Source organism: Ovis canadensis, chromosome 21 (assembly GCF_042477335.2).
Source record: "Ovis canadensis isolate MfBH-ARS-UI-01 breed Bighorn chromosome 21, ARS-UI_OviCan_v2, whole genome shotgun sequence".
In the NCBI taxonomy this organism is placed as follows: Eukaryota; Metazoa; Chordata; class Mammalia; order Artiodactyla; family Bovidae; genus Ovis; species Ovis canadensis.
In genome coordinates, this window is record NC_091265.1 from 43,011,011 (window position 1) to 43,027,693 (window position 16,683).

A 16,683-nucleotide genomic window follows, 5' to 3' on the forward strand; every position below is an offset into this window, starting at 1 on the left:
TCTTCTCGAAAGGAATCTGTGGACACAGGTGAAAGGGTTCCATTAGAGAACAACTCACCTCTTTCACAGTTTCTCCTCCTATGAAAGAGTATACACACTGTGAACACCTGACACTATCCCAACCTTCATTTATGTCAACTCTTCCCTCACCAGTCCAACTGGAGGCAGTGACCCTAGTAACCTGGTGCTGGCTTCTCATGCAGGTTAGACCTTATGTGGCAGGAACCAAGAACGCTGCTTCAAGATGAGGTGACCCAAGTCTAGGAGAATCAAGTTACCAACTGTGTCACAGAGTAAAAGTCATAAAGGAAGAAGAGTGAGAGATCCCCCTACTTAGAGGAAATTTCCTGACTGATATGTCTTTGAGCCCCTCTAATATTCGCTGATTCCTCTCCAGCAAATGCATCCAGTAGATTTACTTGAGTCTCAGCTTCACAAAATGAGAAAGAATGGACATATGATAAGTCCCTGGACTTTGATCACAAAACGAGGAAAAAGTATTGTAAATTAAATCCAGAAACTCACCCAACTTTGATCTTAAAACTTCAGGACTTTCTCCTTACCCTATGTATTTACCCTGTTGGTTCTAGAAATGTCATTTCATGTTTTCCAGGCTTGAGCCCTTTGATTTTAGGGGAGAAGAAGTAGACATTAATTCACATATGCCCTGGAAATCTTTGTGAACTTCTATAATTTCTGATATTTTCAGTGTTCTCAAGCAACAGAAGATAATCCTTTTATTATAATACTTGCTACTTGATTAGACCCAGAAGATTTAATGTGAGTTTAAGGATGTAATGCACTTGGTGAAAAACAGGTTAGAAGCTTGCCTGGTCTCCTCCCCAGAGTGTAGATTATATGTTTAATATGGAATAAGGAAATTTTGTTTCCTGGTTCATGATCTGTCTTTATTTCCTTAGGGACTCACTCTTTTACTCATTTTTGCTTTATTGTAGGGACTGTAAATACCTCAGTTAGATCCAAAGTGAATTTACATCTCCTCCTTATCTACACCTCTGAAGGGGAAGCTGTTACATTGTCTCATTCCCTCTTTATTCGCATTTACTAAATGGACATATTTCCACAAGAGACCTACTTACAGGTTTCTTTATTTCTTTATCTGAATTCATCAAATGTTGCAGTGACTCATTTCAGTTGTTCTCTATCTGAGATGTCTCTGAAATAATTTGCAATAGAGTATATCCCTTCTATAGTTTATACTTTTAACATCTTCCTGAAATTTCTACCTGACTCTTCTGCTGGCTAATTTCTTTTAACATTTCAGTAACTGAAATTAACAATTTTTCTCATGATAGAAAAGAGTAGGGGTTATGGAGTTAGAGAGAGTCCTCTGAATCCTACCTTCCTCTTCCACTTTTACACACTATAACACTTTGGACAAGTTATTGAATCTCTAGGTTCACCTACATGAAGTAAGGAATGTCAAAATAGCATCTCTTTCATTGAGCTGCTGTATTAATCAAATGAATAAAAAATAAGTAAAATGGTTGGGCCAGTATTGGCATATGAGTGTCAATAAACGTCAGCTGTTACTACTCATGTTCTCATAAATTTCAGTAGATTCTTTTTCATAATACTCATCAAACTTTTCCCCTTTAATCCATGCTTTTCTATAAACTGTATATTTTATTAGGACAAACATTTATTCTATCTTGTTAACTATTTGGATCCTGAAACTAAGAACAATGCTGAGTACACAGAAAGAACTCAGTGAATACTTCTGAAACTCATCTTATTTTTATCTAAGAGCTTTCAGAATACATTCAAAACTTCTCTTATGCTTAACCACAATGTTTACAACCACAAAGACCTACACCTACCTGTCCCCAGCCACCACACGACTTCTGGCTTTATGATTAAACTGAACTAGTGTAATGTTGAACTATAGAAGCTCATAACTATTATTTTAGCATTTTCTCATATATTCACCCTTATTTGGTTATGAACAATGCTACAAGGAGAACCAACCAGTCCATTCTAAAGGAGATCAGTCCTGGGTGTTCTTTGGAAGGAATGATGCTAAAGCTGAAACTCCAATACTTTGTCCACCTTATGCAAAGAGCTGATTCATTGGAAAAGACTCTGATGCTGGGAAGGATTGGGGGCAGGAGGAGAAGGGGCAACAGAGGATGAGATGGCTGGATGGCATCACCAACTTGATGGACATGAGTTTGAGTGAACTCTGGGAGTTGGTGATGGACAGAGAGGCCTGGCGTGCTGCAATTCATGAAGTCACAAAGAGTCAGACATGACTGAGTGACTGAACTGAACTGAACTCAACTGAATGCTGCTAGAATAAGGTCTGAAAGCACAGCTCTGCCCCTCCCTGGTTCAAGAACTTTCAGTGGTTCTCCATTACCCACTTGAAAATTGAAGCTATGTAGTAAAAACATATTTCTTAAAACTATGATTAAGGCTTGGTTAAAACTAAAGAAGAAAGTGAGTCAGAGTTAACTTTGATGAGAAGCCATGAAAGTACCGTTCTGATTGACCGAAGTATCTTACACACTTTAAATATGCTACAAAACTTTAAACTTCTCAAAAACATAAAAAAGGAAAGGAGAATGTTTACTTTTCAAAGACCACTCAATTGTCTTGGAAGATTAAACACATTTTAGAAATACATATGTTTTTGTGTGAAAAACAAACCTACATGAGTTTATCTTGAGGGAGAAGAATATATGATAATAGAGTTTTCTCTCTCTTATTGACAGAAAAGCATCAAATGGTCAAAAATATGCTTTCAAAATGCTCCAAAAAAAGAGGGCCTCCACAAACAAAATAATTATTTGTGCAGCTACCACAATTATGCAATTTACTTGTTTGTTTTTAGTGGGGCAACCCTCAAAAGGGAGAGATGGAAGAAACTGCTATTAATTGAATTTCTGATGAATGAAAATTAAAATCATGCCATGTGAAATTTTAAATGTAAACTTCTTTGAAACATCTTCTTTGTACTCTAGCTCTTATTTAGAATCTTCCTAACATATTGTATAATATTTGAAATCACTAGTCAAGCTAAATTAGGTAAAATGAAAAGTGAAAGTGAAAGTGAACTTGCTCAGTCGTGTCTGACTCTTTGCGACCCATGGACTGTAGTCCACCAAGCTCCTCCGTCCATAGGATTCTCCAGGCAAGAATACTGGAGTGGGTTGCCATTTCCTTCTCCAGGGGGTCTTCCCGACCCACGGATCGAACCCAGGTCTCCCACATTGCAGGCAGACGCTTTAACCTCTGAGCCACCCGGTAAGAAAATGTATATTCATGATGCAGCAACTTGGAAAAGAATCCAATTTCACATGAACTTAGAAAAGCTCTGTCCTGGTTCATGGGGACAGGGGAAACCAGGGCTTCTGAGGTTGACTCTAAGATGGAACACCTTCAGCAGAACCATAACTTCCTTCAAAACCTGTCAGTGCCAATCACATAACTCAAGAAAGGAAGAACTACAAAGGAGATCAAATCGGTCAATCCTAAAATAACTCAGTCCTGAATATTCACTGGGATGACTGATGCTGAAGCTTAGGTGCCGATACTTTGACCACCTAATGAGAAGAACTGAGTCATGAAAAAGATGCTGATGTTGGGAAAGACTGAAGGCAGGAGAAGGATGACAGAATGTGATGGTTGGGTGGCATCACCGAATATGAGTTTCAGCAAGCTCTGGGAGTTGGTGAAGGACAGGAAAGCCTGGTGTGCTGCAGTCCATTGGGTCACAGAGTCAGTTTAATCAGAGCGACTGAACTGAACATTTAAAATCCTCTGGCTTGATTCCCCCTCCACTTAAAAGAAGTCCAAGTAGAGAGATGCACAGTTCGATTGCTAACTAAAACACGATTAAGTTGCCGAACAATCAGCAAGGTTGCCTCCTTTACAATGTTACTACCCATAATTATTAAAAATTGTATTTTAAGTTATTTATATTTTTTTGGATTAACCAAAGATATATGTTACTCATTATAAAGAGCTTTATTTTTATGTTAATGAACATATTTCATTCTAATTTTGAGGCACACGAAATGAAAGATTAGTGATCAGGCTTAACTTACTCTTGGGGATCCTCAAATTGTTATAAAATATGTAATAGAGTACATGCACCAGTATTCTGTAGGTTTCCAAATGGCCCAGTTAAGTTCACTTGTTTAGACACATTTGTTTCCATTTGAAAAACAAGTTTATAGAGGGAAATACTATAATTTTAGGTAAATAGATCTTGTTAAGGAAAAATCAATCATGCCCATATTTCAGTCAGGAGATGGAAAAAGAGTGGTCATCTAGAAATATCAGCCAAGGATTTTTAGCTATGCTGAACATCTCAAAAAATTTTAGTTATGCTGATCATCTCAAAAAAAAGTAAAAACTCAGCTTTGCCAAATTTCAAAACACATAAATACTGACTGGAGATTAAGAAGAGTGTTTGGTAACTGATATTTTTCAAAATATGTTAGAAAATGATTACAGGGTCACTGATACAGTATACTGAAGATTTTTAAAGTAGCACACTTTTGCTTTCAAAAAATAATCCAACCTTCTTGTCATAACTTGCTTTATTCTCCAAATATTTCTTTCACATTGTCACTATTCCCCCAGCTGCAATTTGATGTTTCTGTACCTAAAACTCCATATGAATGTAGCACCCAGAATCCAGCAAAACCAGAAATAATCTTCTTGTTCAAAAGTCATCCAGCCCTGTTGTTTTAACATTAAATCATAAATAACTTAAGCTTTCATTTTTTCTAGAGAAATCCTGTGATCTCAATAGTATGTAGGGTCTTGCACAAGGAGTGAGTCCATAGATAAAGATTTTCATTATCCAACACTTTTCTGTGTAAATTACTTTTTCCTTTCTTGATTCAATTACTCCTCACGATTTATCCTTATTGCAAGTTGATAGATAAAAACAACCCTAGTGATTTGTTTTCAGTCTAGCGCTATATAATTCACTATTTGGAGACCATTCATCTTTTCCCAGTGGGAAAATAATTTCAAAATGATAATGAAAAGAGATAATATATTCACTATTTAATGTTATTACTATGCAAGAAAAAGAGATGACATGTATCTTGAAAACAGTGAAAAAAAATATATATTAATGGAAATAAATTATATAAATAGGACTCAAATTTATTTAAGATACTAGGTAAAAAAGATAAAAGAAATATGGTAAGAAGATTGTCATTAAAATTAAACACTCAACATCACTGTCCTGTAACACATGCACACAGACAGTTCTAATTAAAACTGTTTCATACTCAGAGTTTTTCTCAGAGCAAGTTTAACATCTTTGTTCCTCAAGCTGTAGATTAATGGGTTCATCATTGGAACCATATTTGTGTAAAATACAGAAGAGATTTTCCCCTCATCCATAGACACAGCAGAAGGTGGTTTGAGATACATGAATGCCCCTGATCCAAAGAAGAGAGAAAGAGCAATGATGTGAGAACTGCAGGTGCTAGAGGCTTTGGACCTGCCCTCTGTGGAGCTGATGTGGAGGATGTTGGTGAGGATGAGACCATAAGAGACAAAGATGGTGAGACTGGGCACAATGATATTAATGCCCACTACAATAAACACTTCCAGCTCACTGACGTATGTACTTGTGCAGGAGAGCTCAAGCAGAGGGAGGATGTCACAGAAATAATGGTTGATGGTGTTTGCATCACAGAAGGTCAGTCTCAGCATGCATCCAGTGTGAGCCATGGCACCAGAAAATGCCATCAAGTAGGAACCAAGCGTAAGGCTGGAACACACTTTAGGGGACATGGCAACATTATACAAGAGTGGGTTACAGATGGCCACATAGCGGTCATAGGCCATTGATGTCAGCACATAGATTTCAGAAATGATAAAAAAACTGAAAAAGTAGAGCTGGGTCATGCACCCCACGTAAGAAATAATATTCTTCTTCGATATGAAGTTAATCAGCATTTTGGGCGTAAATACAGTAGAATAACAGAGGTCTATGAGAGACAAGTTAAAAAGGAAAAAGTACATGGGGGTGTGTAGGTGTGAATTCAGTGCAATTAGTGTTATCAATCCCAAATTTCCCAGCACAGTGACCATGTACATTCCTAGGAACAGGAAGAACAGAGGGAGCTGGAGATCTGGCTGGTTGGTTAATCCCAACAGAATGAATTCGGTCACAAAAGAGCCATTTCCAGGAGCCATTCTTCTCTAAGGTGATCTGTGAGCACAGAAGAAAAAGGTTACATAGAGAACAATGACTCAATTTTCACACAGTATCTCCTCTCACAAGTGTGGTGTTTGGGCTGGGGATATCTGAGAGTAACCCAGCCTGGACTTATGGAATTGTCTTACCTACTCTCTCATGGAACTGTGTTACCATTATCAGGAAACAAAGTGACAGGGAATTTTGCTTTTTTGGGTCTTTATAAACTAAGTAGGAAAGAGTATAAAAACTTATCCTACAGAAAGAAAGAAAGAAACCACTGCCCTGTGCAGACTTGACTGCTTGGGGAAAGAAACAAACAGTGGATAAAGGAGAGGTTTGGAGAAGGATTGACTCATTCTTTCCATATCTCAACATTTCTCCTTTCACTTAGAGTCTCCCCTCACCAGTAAGTCTATAGACAGAGACTCTAGTGATAGAGTGCTGCTCTTTAAAGCAGATTAGATTGGTGGGGAGAGAACAAAGAAAATTGCTTCTTAACTAAAACTAAATGGTCAGAGTCTGCTGTTAAGTCACTTTAGTCGTGTTCGACTCTGTGCGACCCCATAGACAGCAGTCCACCAGGCTCCCCCATCCCTGGGATCCTCCAGGCAAGAACACTGGAGTGGGTTGCCATTTTCTTCTTCAATGCATGAAAATGAAAAGTGAAAGTGAAGTTGCTCAGTCGTGTCCGACTCTTAGCAACCCCATGGACTGCAGCCTACCAGGCTCCTCCGCCCATAGGATTTTCCAAGCAAGAGTACTGGAGTGGGCTGCCATTGTAGGCCAGAGTCTACAAGAGGTTAACTCTCCACCCCACATCATGGAGTAAAAGCTGTAACTGTAGATGAGTGAGACTTCCATCCATGGAGAGGGAACTTACTGACTGATCTAATGCATCCTTTTAGGCCCCATGTCTCTGAACAGTCACTGATCCATGCCTTGAATAGATATTTTTCTAAGATTTATGTGAGTCTCAAGAGGCAAAATTGGGAAATAAATTGTGATATCTTAGATCCTTGGACTCCCAATTCAAACAAGAATGATATGAATAAATGGAATTCAGAAACTCACCTTCCTTTCTCCAGAAAACCCCAGGGCTTTCTTATCATTGGTTTTACCCTCTGGTCTTAGTAGGGCAATTTCAGGTTCTGAAGCTTTGGTTCCTTTGATTCTAAGAGAATGCAGCCCACATATATTTTCTGATTTGACTTCAAAATCTTTTAGAAATATAGATCATAATTTCTGCTTATGACTTTCAGTGCACTCAAGCAGCAGAGAAAATGTTTTATTACATTCTTCTTTATTATTATTTTTGCCACTTGGTAAGTCACAGAAGATTTAATGTGAGTATAATGCTATAATGCACTCACTTATAAATGTGGCAGAAGTTTGCTCAGTCTCTTCCCCAGAGAAACAGTCTATGTATAATAGGGACCTGGGGGGATTGCATCTGCAGTCTGTACCTTAATCTGTCCTTAGTCCCTTAGGGATTCAATAGTTTACTCAAGTTTTCCCTTCTCTTAGGGATTTTCCATTCCCCAAAGAAGAGCAAAAACTCCAATTTTCTGTTCATTTAGATTACAGAAATGAAGAGGAAGCCCTAGTCTCTTTTTTTCCTACAAAAACAACTGATGCAAAAACAATTTATGTAGCAAATATGTAAGAAATTCAGAAACTTGTTAAGAGAGTCTTTCACCCAGGTTATGCATGAAGCCAGACATATTTAAGCTTGGCATAAGAGCAATTCTGGAAAATATGATTCAGAAATTAGTCCTAGCAAATCATTGCTGGAGCTATGCTTAATCACTCAGTCTTGTCCAACTCTTTATGGCTGTGACCTACCAGGTTCCTCTGTCCTTGGGGATTCTCCAGGCAAGGATACTGAAGTGGGTTGCCATACACTCCTCCAGGGGATCTTCCCAGCCCAGGGATTGAACCCATGTTTCCCTCATTGCAGATGGATAATTTACCATCTGCACCACAAGGGAAGCTCAAGAATACAGAGTGGGTTGCTTATCCCTACTCCAGGGGATCTTTCTGACCCAGGAATTGAACTGGGGTGTCCTTCATTCCAGGTGGATTCATTACCAGATGAGGTACCATGGAATCCCAATTAACTGGCCTGTCAATGACTCATTTATAGAAAAAAATGTTCCCTCTGAGATTTCCTAATCCATAAATTCTCTACACAGTCTAGAAAATAAATCTTATTAAAGGAGGAAAGGAACACTAGGTCTTCAGGAGAAAGATTTCTTATAATTTTAGCAGTTCTAAATAACAATTTTCTTCTATATCAGAACTAGAATAGTGCAAAAAACTCAGGTTTGTGAGTACCTTCACCATTTTTGGTTTATACACCCAGAGGTTGAGTTTGTAGTGAGACTGTATCTCAGCCTGTTCTATCCACTTCAGTGTAACTTTTTCTCACCTTATGATGTGAAGAAGGTGCTCAGCTAGTTTTCAGATCTTTTTCAGAGGTGACTGCTTCACATGTAGCTGTAGATTCACTGCATTCATGGGAGAAGGTGAGCTCAGGATCCTTCTATGTCACCATCTTGAACCGCATTCCCTAAAACTGGGCTTCCCTGACAGTTCAGTTGGTAAAGAATCTACCTGCAATGAAGGAGGCCTCGGTTCAATTCCTAGGTCTGCGAGATCCACTGGAGAAGCGATAAAGTACCCACTCCAGTATTCTTAGTCTTCCGTGGTGGCTCAGCTGGTAAAGAATCCGGCTGCAATGCAGAAGATCTGGGATTCATCCCTGGGTTGGGAAGATCCTCTGGAGAAGGGAAAGGCTATCCACCCTAGCATTCTGGCCTGGAGAATTCCATGGACCATATAATCCATGGGTCCACAAAGAGTCAGACACAACTTAGTGACTTTCACTTTCACTAAACATATACAGTTAATTTATCTCAATTAGTGAGTGAGTGAAATTGCTTAGTCGTTTCTGACTCTTTGCGACCCCATGGACTTTAGCCTAACAGGCTCCTCCGTCCATGGGATTTTCCAGGCAAGAATACTGGAGTAGGTTGCCATTTCCTTCTCCAATTTATCTCAATAAAACTGTAAAAATATGAAAAAGTTACTATTTAACAAAATATGACATTTTATTTTTTAAATGACACAAAATGTATGGCCATGGAACTTCCCCAGCAGTCCAGTAATAAAGAATCCACCTGCCAATGCAGGGGACATAAGTACGATTCCTAGTAAGGGAAGATGCCACATGTCCTGGGACAACTAATTCCATTCACCACAGCTACTGAGCCCTTGGGCCACAACTACTGAAGCCCATGCTCTAGAGCCCAAGTGCAACAACTACTGAGCTCATGAGACACAACTTAAGTAGGGACCTATCTCTTAAATTGTAAGTTTTATGAAATCTAAGTAGAGATCAAGTGTTTTGAATTAAAAAGATTAGTATCACATTTATTTGGGCTGTTCTGAGAACATTTTGAAAGCCTAGTACAATAAAAGGTAAAAGTATCTTAATTTTTATATTGGTTGTATGTTGAAGTGATAATGTTTTGGATCTATTGAGTTACAGAAAACATTATTATAATTAATATCACGTCTTTCTCTTTTGCTTTTTTAATTCAGCTAGCAGAAAGTTTGAAATCGTATGTGGGACTTGAATTATATTTAAATTGGATATCGCTAGTCTAGCACGTAGATGGTGCCTAATAGGTTTCATTTTTTTGGTTAACTTTTATTACAGTGTAATTGCTTTACAATGTTGTGTTAGTTTCTTGCTGTACAGTAAATTCAATCAGTCATCAGTTCAGTTCAGTTCAGTCACTCAGTCGTGCCGACTCTTTGTGACCAGATGAACTGCAGCACTCCAGGCCTCCCTGTCCATCACTAACTCCCAGAGTTCACTCAGACTCATGTCCATCAAGTCAGAGATGCCATCCAGCCATCTCATCCTCTGTCATCCCCTTCTCCTCCTGCCCCCAATCCCTCCCAGCATCTGAGTCTTTTTCAGTGAGTCAACTCTTCGCGTGAGGTGGCCAAAGTACTGGAGTTTCAGCTTTAGCATCATTCCTTTCAAAGAACATCCAGGACTCATCTCCTTTAGAATGGACTGGTTGGCTCTCCTTGCAGTCCAAGGGACTCTCAAGAGTCTTCTCCAACACCACAATTAAAAAGCATCAATTCTTCAGTGCTCAGCTTTCTTCACAGTCTAACTCTCACATCCATACATGACTACTGGAAAAACCATAGCCTTGACTAGATGGACATTTGTTGGCAAAGTAATGTCTCTGTTTTTTAATATGCTATCTAGGTCATATGTATACATATAACCACTCTTTTTTTTTTTAATTTCCTTCCTTTGTAAGTCACTACAGAGCATTGAGTAGAGGTTCTTGTGCTATACAGGAGGTTCTCATTAGTTATCTATATTATACATAGTAGTGTTTATATGTTAGGCCCAATGTCCTAATTCATCCCACCTCCTCCTCCTCTTCTTTGTTTTGTTGTTGTTAAGTTTCTCAGTCTTGTCCAACTCTTTGAGATCCCATGGTCTGCAGCACTCCAGGCTTCCCTATCCTTCACTATGTCCCAGAGTTTGCTCAAACTCATGTCGATTGAGTTGATGATGTCATCCAACCACCTCGTCTTCTGTCATCCCCTTCTCCTCCTGCCCTAAATCTACCCCAGCATCAGAGTCTTTTCCAATGAGTTGGTTTTTTTGCATCAGGTGGTCAAAGTATTGGAGTTTCAGCTTGAGCATCAGCATCAGTCTTTCCAATGAACATTCAGGACTAATTTTCTTTCAGATTGATGGGTTGGATCTCCTTGCAGTCCAAAGGACTCTCAAGCCCACTGATACTGAAGCTGAAATATTTAACTTATATTCAGAGTACATCATGAGAAAAGCTGGGCTGGAAGAAGCACAAGCTTGAATCAAGATTGCCGGGAAAAATATCAATAACCTCAGATATGCAGACAACACCACCCTTATGGCAGAAAGTGAAGAGGAACTAAAAATCCTGTTGTTGAAAGTGAAAGAGGAGAGTGAAAAACTTGGCTTAAAGCTCAACATTCAGAAAACAAAGATCATGGCATCTGGTCCCATCACTTCATGGGAAATGGATGGAGAAACAGTGGAAACAGTGTCAGACTTTATTTTTTGGGGCCCCAAAATCCCTGCAGATGGTGACTGCAGTCATGAAATTAAAGAACGCTTACACCTTGGAAGGAAAATTATGACCAACCTAGATAGCATATTCAAAAGCAGAGACATTACTTTGCCAAAAAGGCCCGTCTAGACAAAGCTATGGCTTTTCCAGTAGTCATGTATGGATGTGAGAGTTGGACTGTGAAGAAAGCTGAGCGCCGAAGAATTGATGTTCTTGAACTGTGGTGTTGGAGAAGACTCTTGAGTCCCTTGGACTGCAAGGAGATCCAACCAGTCCATTCTGAAGGAGATGAGTCTTGGGTGTTCTTTGGAATGACTGATGCTAAAGCTGAAACTCCAGTACTTTGGCCACCTCAGTTGACTCATTGGAAAAGACTCTGATGCTGGGAGGGATTGGGGGCAGGAGGAGAAGGGGACGACAGAGGATGAGATGGCTGGATGGCATCACCAACTCGATGGATGTGAGTCTGAGTGAACTCCGGGAATTGGTGATGGACAGGGAAGCCTGGCGTGCTGCAATTCATGGGATCGCAAAGAGTCAGACACGACTGAACGACTGTGACTGAACTGAACTGAATTGACATATATATATATATATATATATATATATATATATATATATATAAAATTAAATATATAGTTGATATATATATAATTATATATATATATAATTAATATGTTGATTTGCACTTAGGTGGCTTCCACATCTTTGCTATTGACAATGATGCTTCTGTGACCTCTGGTTGCATATAATATTTCACGGTACTTGAAAGATTTCGTTTTCTTCAGACATATACTGATTGTTGGATAATAGGCAGTTTTATTTTTAGTTTTGTGATGAACCTCTGTACCTTTTTCCAAGTGCTTCCCTGGTGGCTCAGAAGGTAAAGAATCTACCCACAATACAGGAGACCCGGGTTCAATTCCTGGATTGAGAAGATCCCCTGTAGAAGGGAATGGCTACCCAAACCAGAAATCTTTCCTGGAGAATCCCATGGACAGAGGAGCCTGGCTGGCTACAGTCCATGAGGTCGCAAAATCGGACATAACTGAAGCAACTTAGCACATAAGCATATTAGGTCCATATACGTTTCTGAACATTACATTCTCTTCTGCATTGATCCTTTTAAGGTCCTTGTTTGTCTTTTACTATTGACTTTGTTGTAATGACTACTTTGTCTTATTTGGGTATAGAACCCCCCTCTTTCTTTTTTCCTCTTGACTTGTATCTTTTACTATCCCTCATTTTATTCTGTGTCTCTTTAGATTCGAAGTGAATCTTTTGTAGGCAGCACATGTTAGACAGTACTTTGTTTTGTTTTTTAATCCATTTAGCCACCCTATGTCTTCTTATCGGAACATTTAGTCTATTGACATTTAAATATGTATCTATTTACTATCTTTTGTTATTTGTTTTCTGGATGTTTCTGAATGTCTGCTCTGTCATTTTCTATTGGTCTCTTCCATTGCAGTTTGATGATTTCTGTAGTTTTATGTTTGTGCTCCTTTCTCTCTAGTTTTTATAATATCTACTGCAGGTTGTTTATTATGGTTACCACCAGTTTCATATATTTTGACCTATATCTATAGCCACTCACTTCAAACTGCTAGTAATTTAAGTTAAAACAAATTCTAGTATATTTACAGTTTTACTTGCTTCCCCCACATTTTGTGTTTTAGATGTTGTATTTTACATTTTCATGTCTATTCCATTTGTTGTAGTTATGGCTGAATTTATAATTTTCAACTTTTTACAGAGGTTTATATCTATCTACAATATTATATGTTTCAGGTGTACAACAGAGTTATTCAAATTTTAAAGGTTTTATGTTTATTATACAATATTGGTTATAGTTCCTGTGTGTACAGTATATTCTTATAGCTTGTTTACTTTATACATAGTAGTTATATCTCTTGGTTCCCTACCCTTTTATTGCCCCTCCCTCTTCTAATTCTTCTTTGGTAACCATTAGTTTATTTGCTATATCTGTGAGTCTGATTTTTTAATATTTACTAGTTTGTTGTATCTTTTAGATTTCAGATATAAATGATATTATTTAGTGTTTGTATTTCTCAGTGACTTATTTCATTTAGTATAATATCCTCCAAGTCTATTCATTTATTGCCAATGGCAAAGCTTTATTTTTTTTAACAGTTGAGCAGTATTCCATTGTTTGTATTTATCACACCTTTATCCATTTGGCCCTTGATGAACATTTAGGTTGCTTTCATATCTTGGCCTGATTTTACAATTTTCATTTTTAACCACTATATTAGCTTAAAGTGGTTGATCCACAGCCTTTACTAGATACTTGCCTTTACCAATAGAACTTTCCCTTCCTCTAATTTCTTATTCTTCTTGTAGTCTTTTTTCAACAAATACTTTTAAACATTTCCTCTATAGTTGCTTTTGTATTGGTGAACCCTTTTATGTTTTGCTTGTTGGAGATACTCTTTATTTTTACTTCAATTCTAAAGGATAGACTTGCTTGGAAGAGTATCCTAGGCTGCAGGGTGTTTTTTGTTTTTTGTTTTTTGTTTTTTTTTCCCCCTTTAGCAGTTTAAATATATTGTGTTACTCCTGGAGAAGTCCTTCAGAAAAATCAGCTTATAATAGACTTCAGTGGGTTTCCTCCAATGAGATTCTTTGTTTTCCTATTGCTGCCTTTAAAATTCTATTTTGATCTTTAACTTTTGCCATTTTAACTATGATATATGCAGTGTATTTCTCTTTGGGTTCATCTTGTTTGAGACTCTCCATAATTCCCAAACCTGGATAGCTGTTTCCTTCAAGTGTTTAGCCAAAATTTCATTAAATACATCTTTTACATTTTCTCTCTTTTTTTTTTTTCTGCTGGTTCCACTACAACACAAATGCTAATAAGCTTGATGTTGTCACAGAGGTCCATTAAACTACTCATATTTTTTTAAAATCTTTTGTTCTTTTTTGCTATTCTTATTGTGTGGTTTCCATTATTCTATCATCCATATCACTTAAGCATTCTTCTTTATCACTAAAATGCCACTAATTCCCTCTAGTGTATTTTTCACTACAGTTATTGTATACTTGAGCTATAACTGTCTTTTTTTTCACCTAGTTCCTTGTTAAAATACTCATGCTGTTCATCTATTATTTCCCCCAGTCATTAGCATTTTGTTACTATTGCTTTGAATTCTTTATCAGGTAAATCAGTTATCTACTTTTCATTAGGGTTTTAATCAAGGTTTTAGTTGCTCTTGTTCTTTCATCTGAAACAAATTCTTACAACTTCTTATTTTTCTTAACTTTTTCTGTCTCTCTGACATTAGGTAAAGCAATTACATATTCCAGTCCTTGAAAGTGGTTTCTTGTATGGCAGTGTCCCTATGAAGTCTGTGTATGTTCAATGGCATTGGTAGGAGAACTGGATCTGAAGTGGGAGGACTGGAGCTGAAGTGAGCATGGACCATATCTTTCCCTGGGGTGTGATGGCAGCCACTGCATTGGTGGGATGTAGGGCTGGAATTGGTGGCGCCAGAGCCAGAGCCAGGTATGAGCAAAGGCTTCCCAGTTCTCAACGGCTTTCACCACCTTATCAGGGGTAGGCATGTGGCCAGAGGAGCTGGAACAAGAGTGTTGAGAAAGTGGGTTTCTCCTGTATGTGATGGCAGTTTCTGAATTATTCTAGGCCTGTGAGCTTAGGGTTGTGTTGGTTTCTTGGCTCTGTGCTGGTTTCACTTTTTCTCTAGTATGCAAAATGCTTCCTTCGTGGCTCAGTGGTAAAAAAATATCTAACAGGCAAGAGGGAGATCCAGGTTTGACTCTTGGGTCAGGGAGGTCCTCTGGAGCAGGATATGGTAACCGATTTCAGTATTCTTGGCTGGGCAATCCCATGAACAGAGGAGCCTTGTGGGCTACAGTCCATGGGGTCACAAAAGAGTTGGACATGACTTAATAACTAAACATCAACAACCTTTCTTCAGTTAGTGGCTGGGTAGTGGTGAGGGGTTGGTGCCACAGCACAGAGCTGATCCTGCCCTCTCCCAATATGGACAGGAATGTGCACTCTGGTGATAGTGTTCTCTTCCCTGGATCTAACGTCACTCCTCCTGGAGTGCTTGCAGAGACATATGAGTTGACAGTGGCTTGGTTGCAGCCTCAGTGTCCAAGTCACTTCCCGTCCCTCCAAGTGTCCATACTTTTGTTAACAATGGAATCCATCTTCCCCTTTAGTGGGCAGCAACCACAGAAGCATGAGAGACTGGGGCAGGAGCTCATTAGGGCTGGGTAGAGGGGATGCTGGGGTGGTCCTGGCCAGGTGGATGGAGTCCCAGGCAGTTTTCAATCTGCTGCCTCCATGCTGTGACTGGGAGTGAGCAGGTCTGGCACATGCTCTTCAAGAGCAGGGTCTCAGTTACTTGCAGCATTCAGGTAAATCTCCACTAGTTTTCAAGCCAGAAAGGGTGCTTATTTCTTGTTGTTAAACCCTAAGGCAGGTGTGCCTAAACTCTTGCCCCAAATCCTTGCTCCTGCAGGAGGATTCCCCAGCCTGTGATATCCCCTTTCCTCTTCTCTGCCCCAGGTGAGAAGTATAGGACCCAACCAAATCGCTTCTTTCCCCTTCCTGGAAGACTCCATATGGATTATTCTTTATAACTTTGGTTGTAGGACAGCTGTTCTGCTCTTGCCCATGTGGATTTCAGTGAGAGTTTCTCCATATGTAGTTGTAATGTGATGTGTTCCTGAGGAGGGATGAGCTTAGCATCCTGCCAACCTGCCATCTAGAACTCCCTTCTCATTTTTATAATTTAGATTGCTATAGGCCATCTCTGTGCAGAGGATCAGGTTTAGGTGAAAAATTTAAATTCCTTTCTGGTCTTTTTGAGCCTGTATCATTCCAGGTACGTACATGGAGACCTTCCCATTATCTCTGTATATGCTTCTTAATTTACAAAAATCCTAGTCTTTAATGTCTGGCTCCAAAAAGAAAAACAGGATGGGAAGGGAAAATGGTACAGGCCTTTAAACTCCATGGAAGTCACTTCAGCTGGATCAGAAAGGGATTATAGCCATGGTGGGGAGACACACCAACAGTGATTGCTCCTCCTGTGTCTGCAGGTCTGGTTCAGAAGGAACAATCAGTAATCAGAGCATAGACACTGGATATTGGAGGGGAAAGGTCCTACTATCTGACCTTCAGTTCCATAAGCTTTGTAGATGCCTCTCCTGGATATGTGCATGCCTGACATCCATGGAAAATGTTTACATTAACCCTTGACACATCATACTGAGGCTTTTATAGGTTGCATTTTGCCTTAAAAAATAATAATGCAACACCTTTTCCAGTACACAGTGCAAAAATAT

General features: G+C 38.9%; 1 protein-coding gene across 1 annotated transcript; it reads right to left on the bottom strand.

The window, feature by feature from the left end:
• Positions 1-5,256: 5,256 nt before the first annotated feature.
• On the bottom strand, positions 5,257-6,189 carry LOC138427214 (olfactory receptor 8B8-like). The gene has a single exon (XM_069566584.1). It carries the CDS (start codon positions 6,187-6,189, stop codon positions 5,257-5,259), a length of 933 nt encoding a protein of 310 aa, XP_069422685.1.
• Between the last annotated feature and the right edge of the window lie 10,494 nt (positions 6,190-16,683).

Coding starts and splice junctions, on each gene's coding strand:
- LOC138427214 (XM_069566584.1), bottom strand. CDS start 6,189: ATGGCTCCTGGAAATGGCTCTTTTGTGACCGAATTCATTCTGTTGGGA.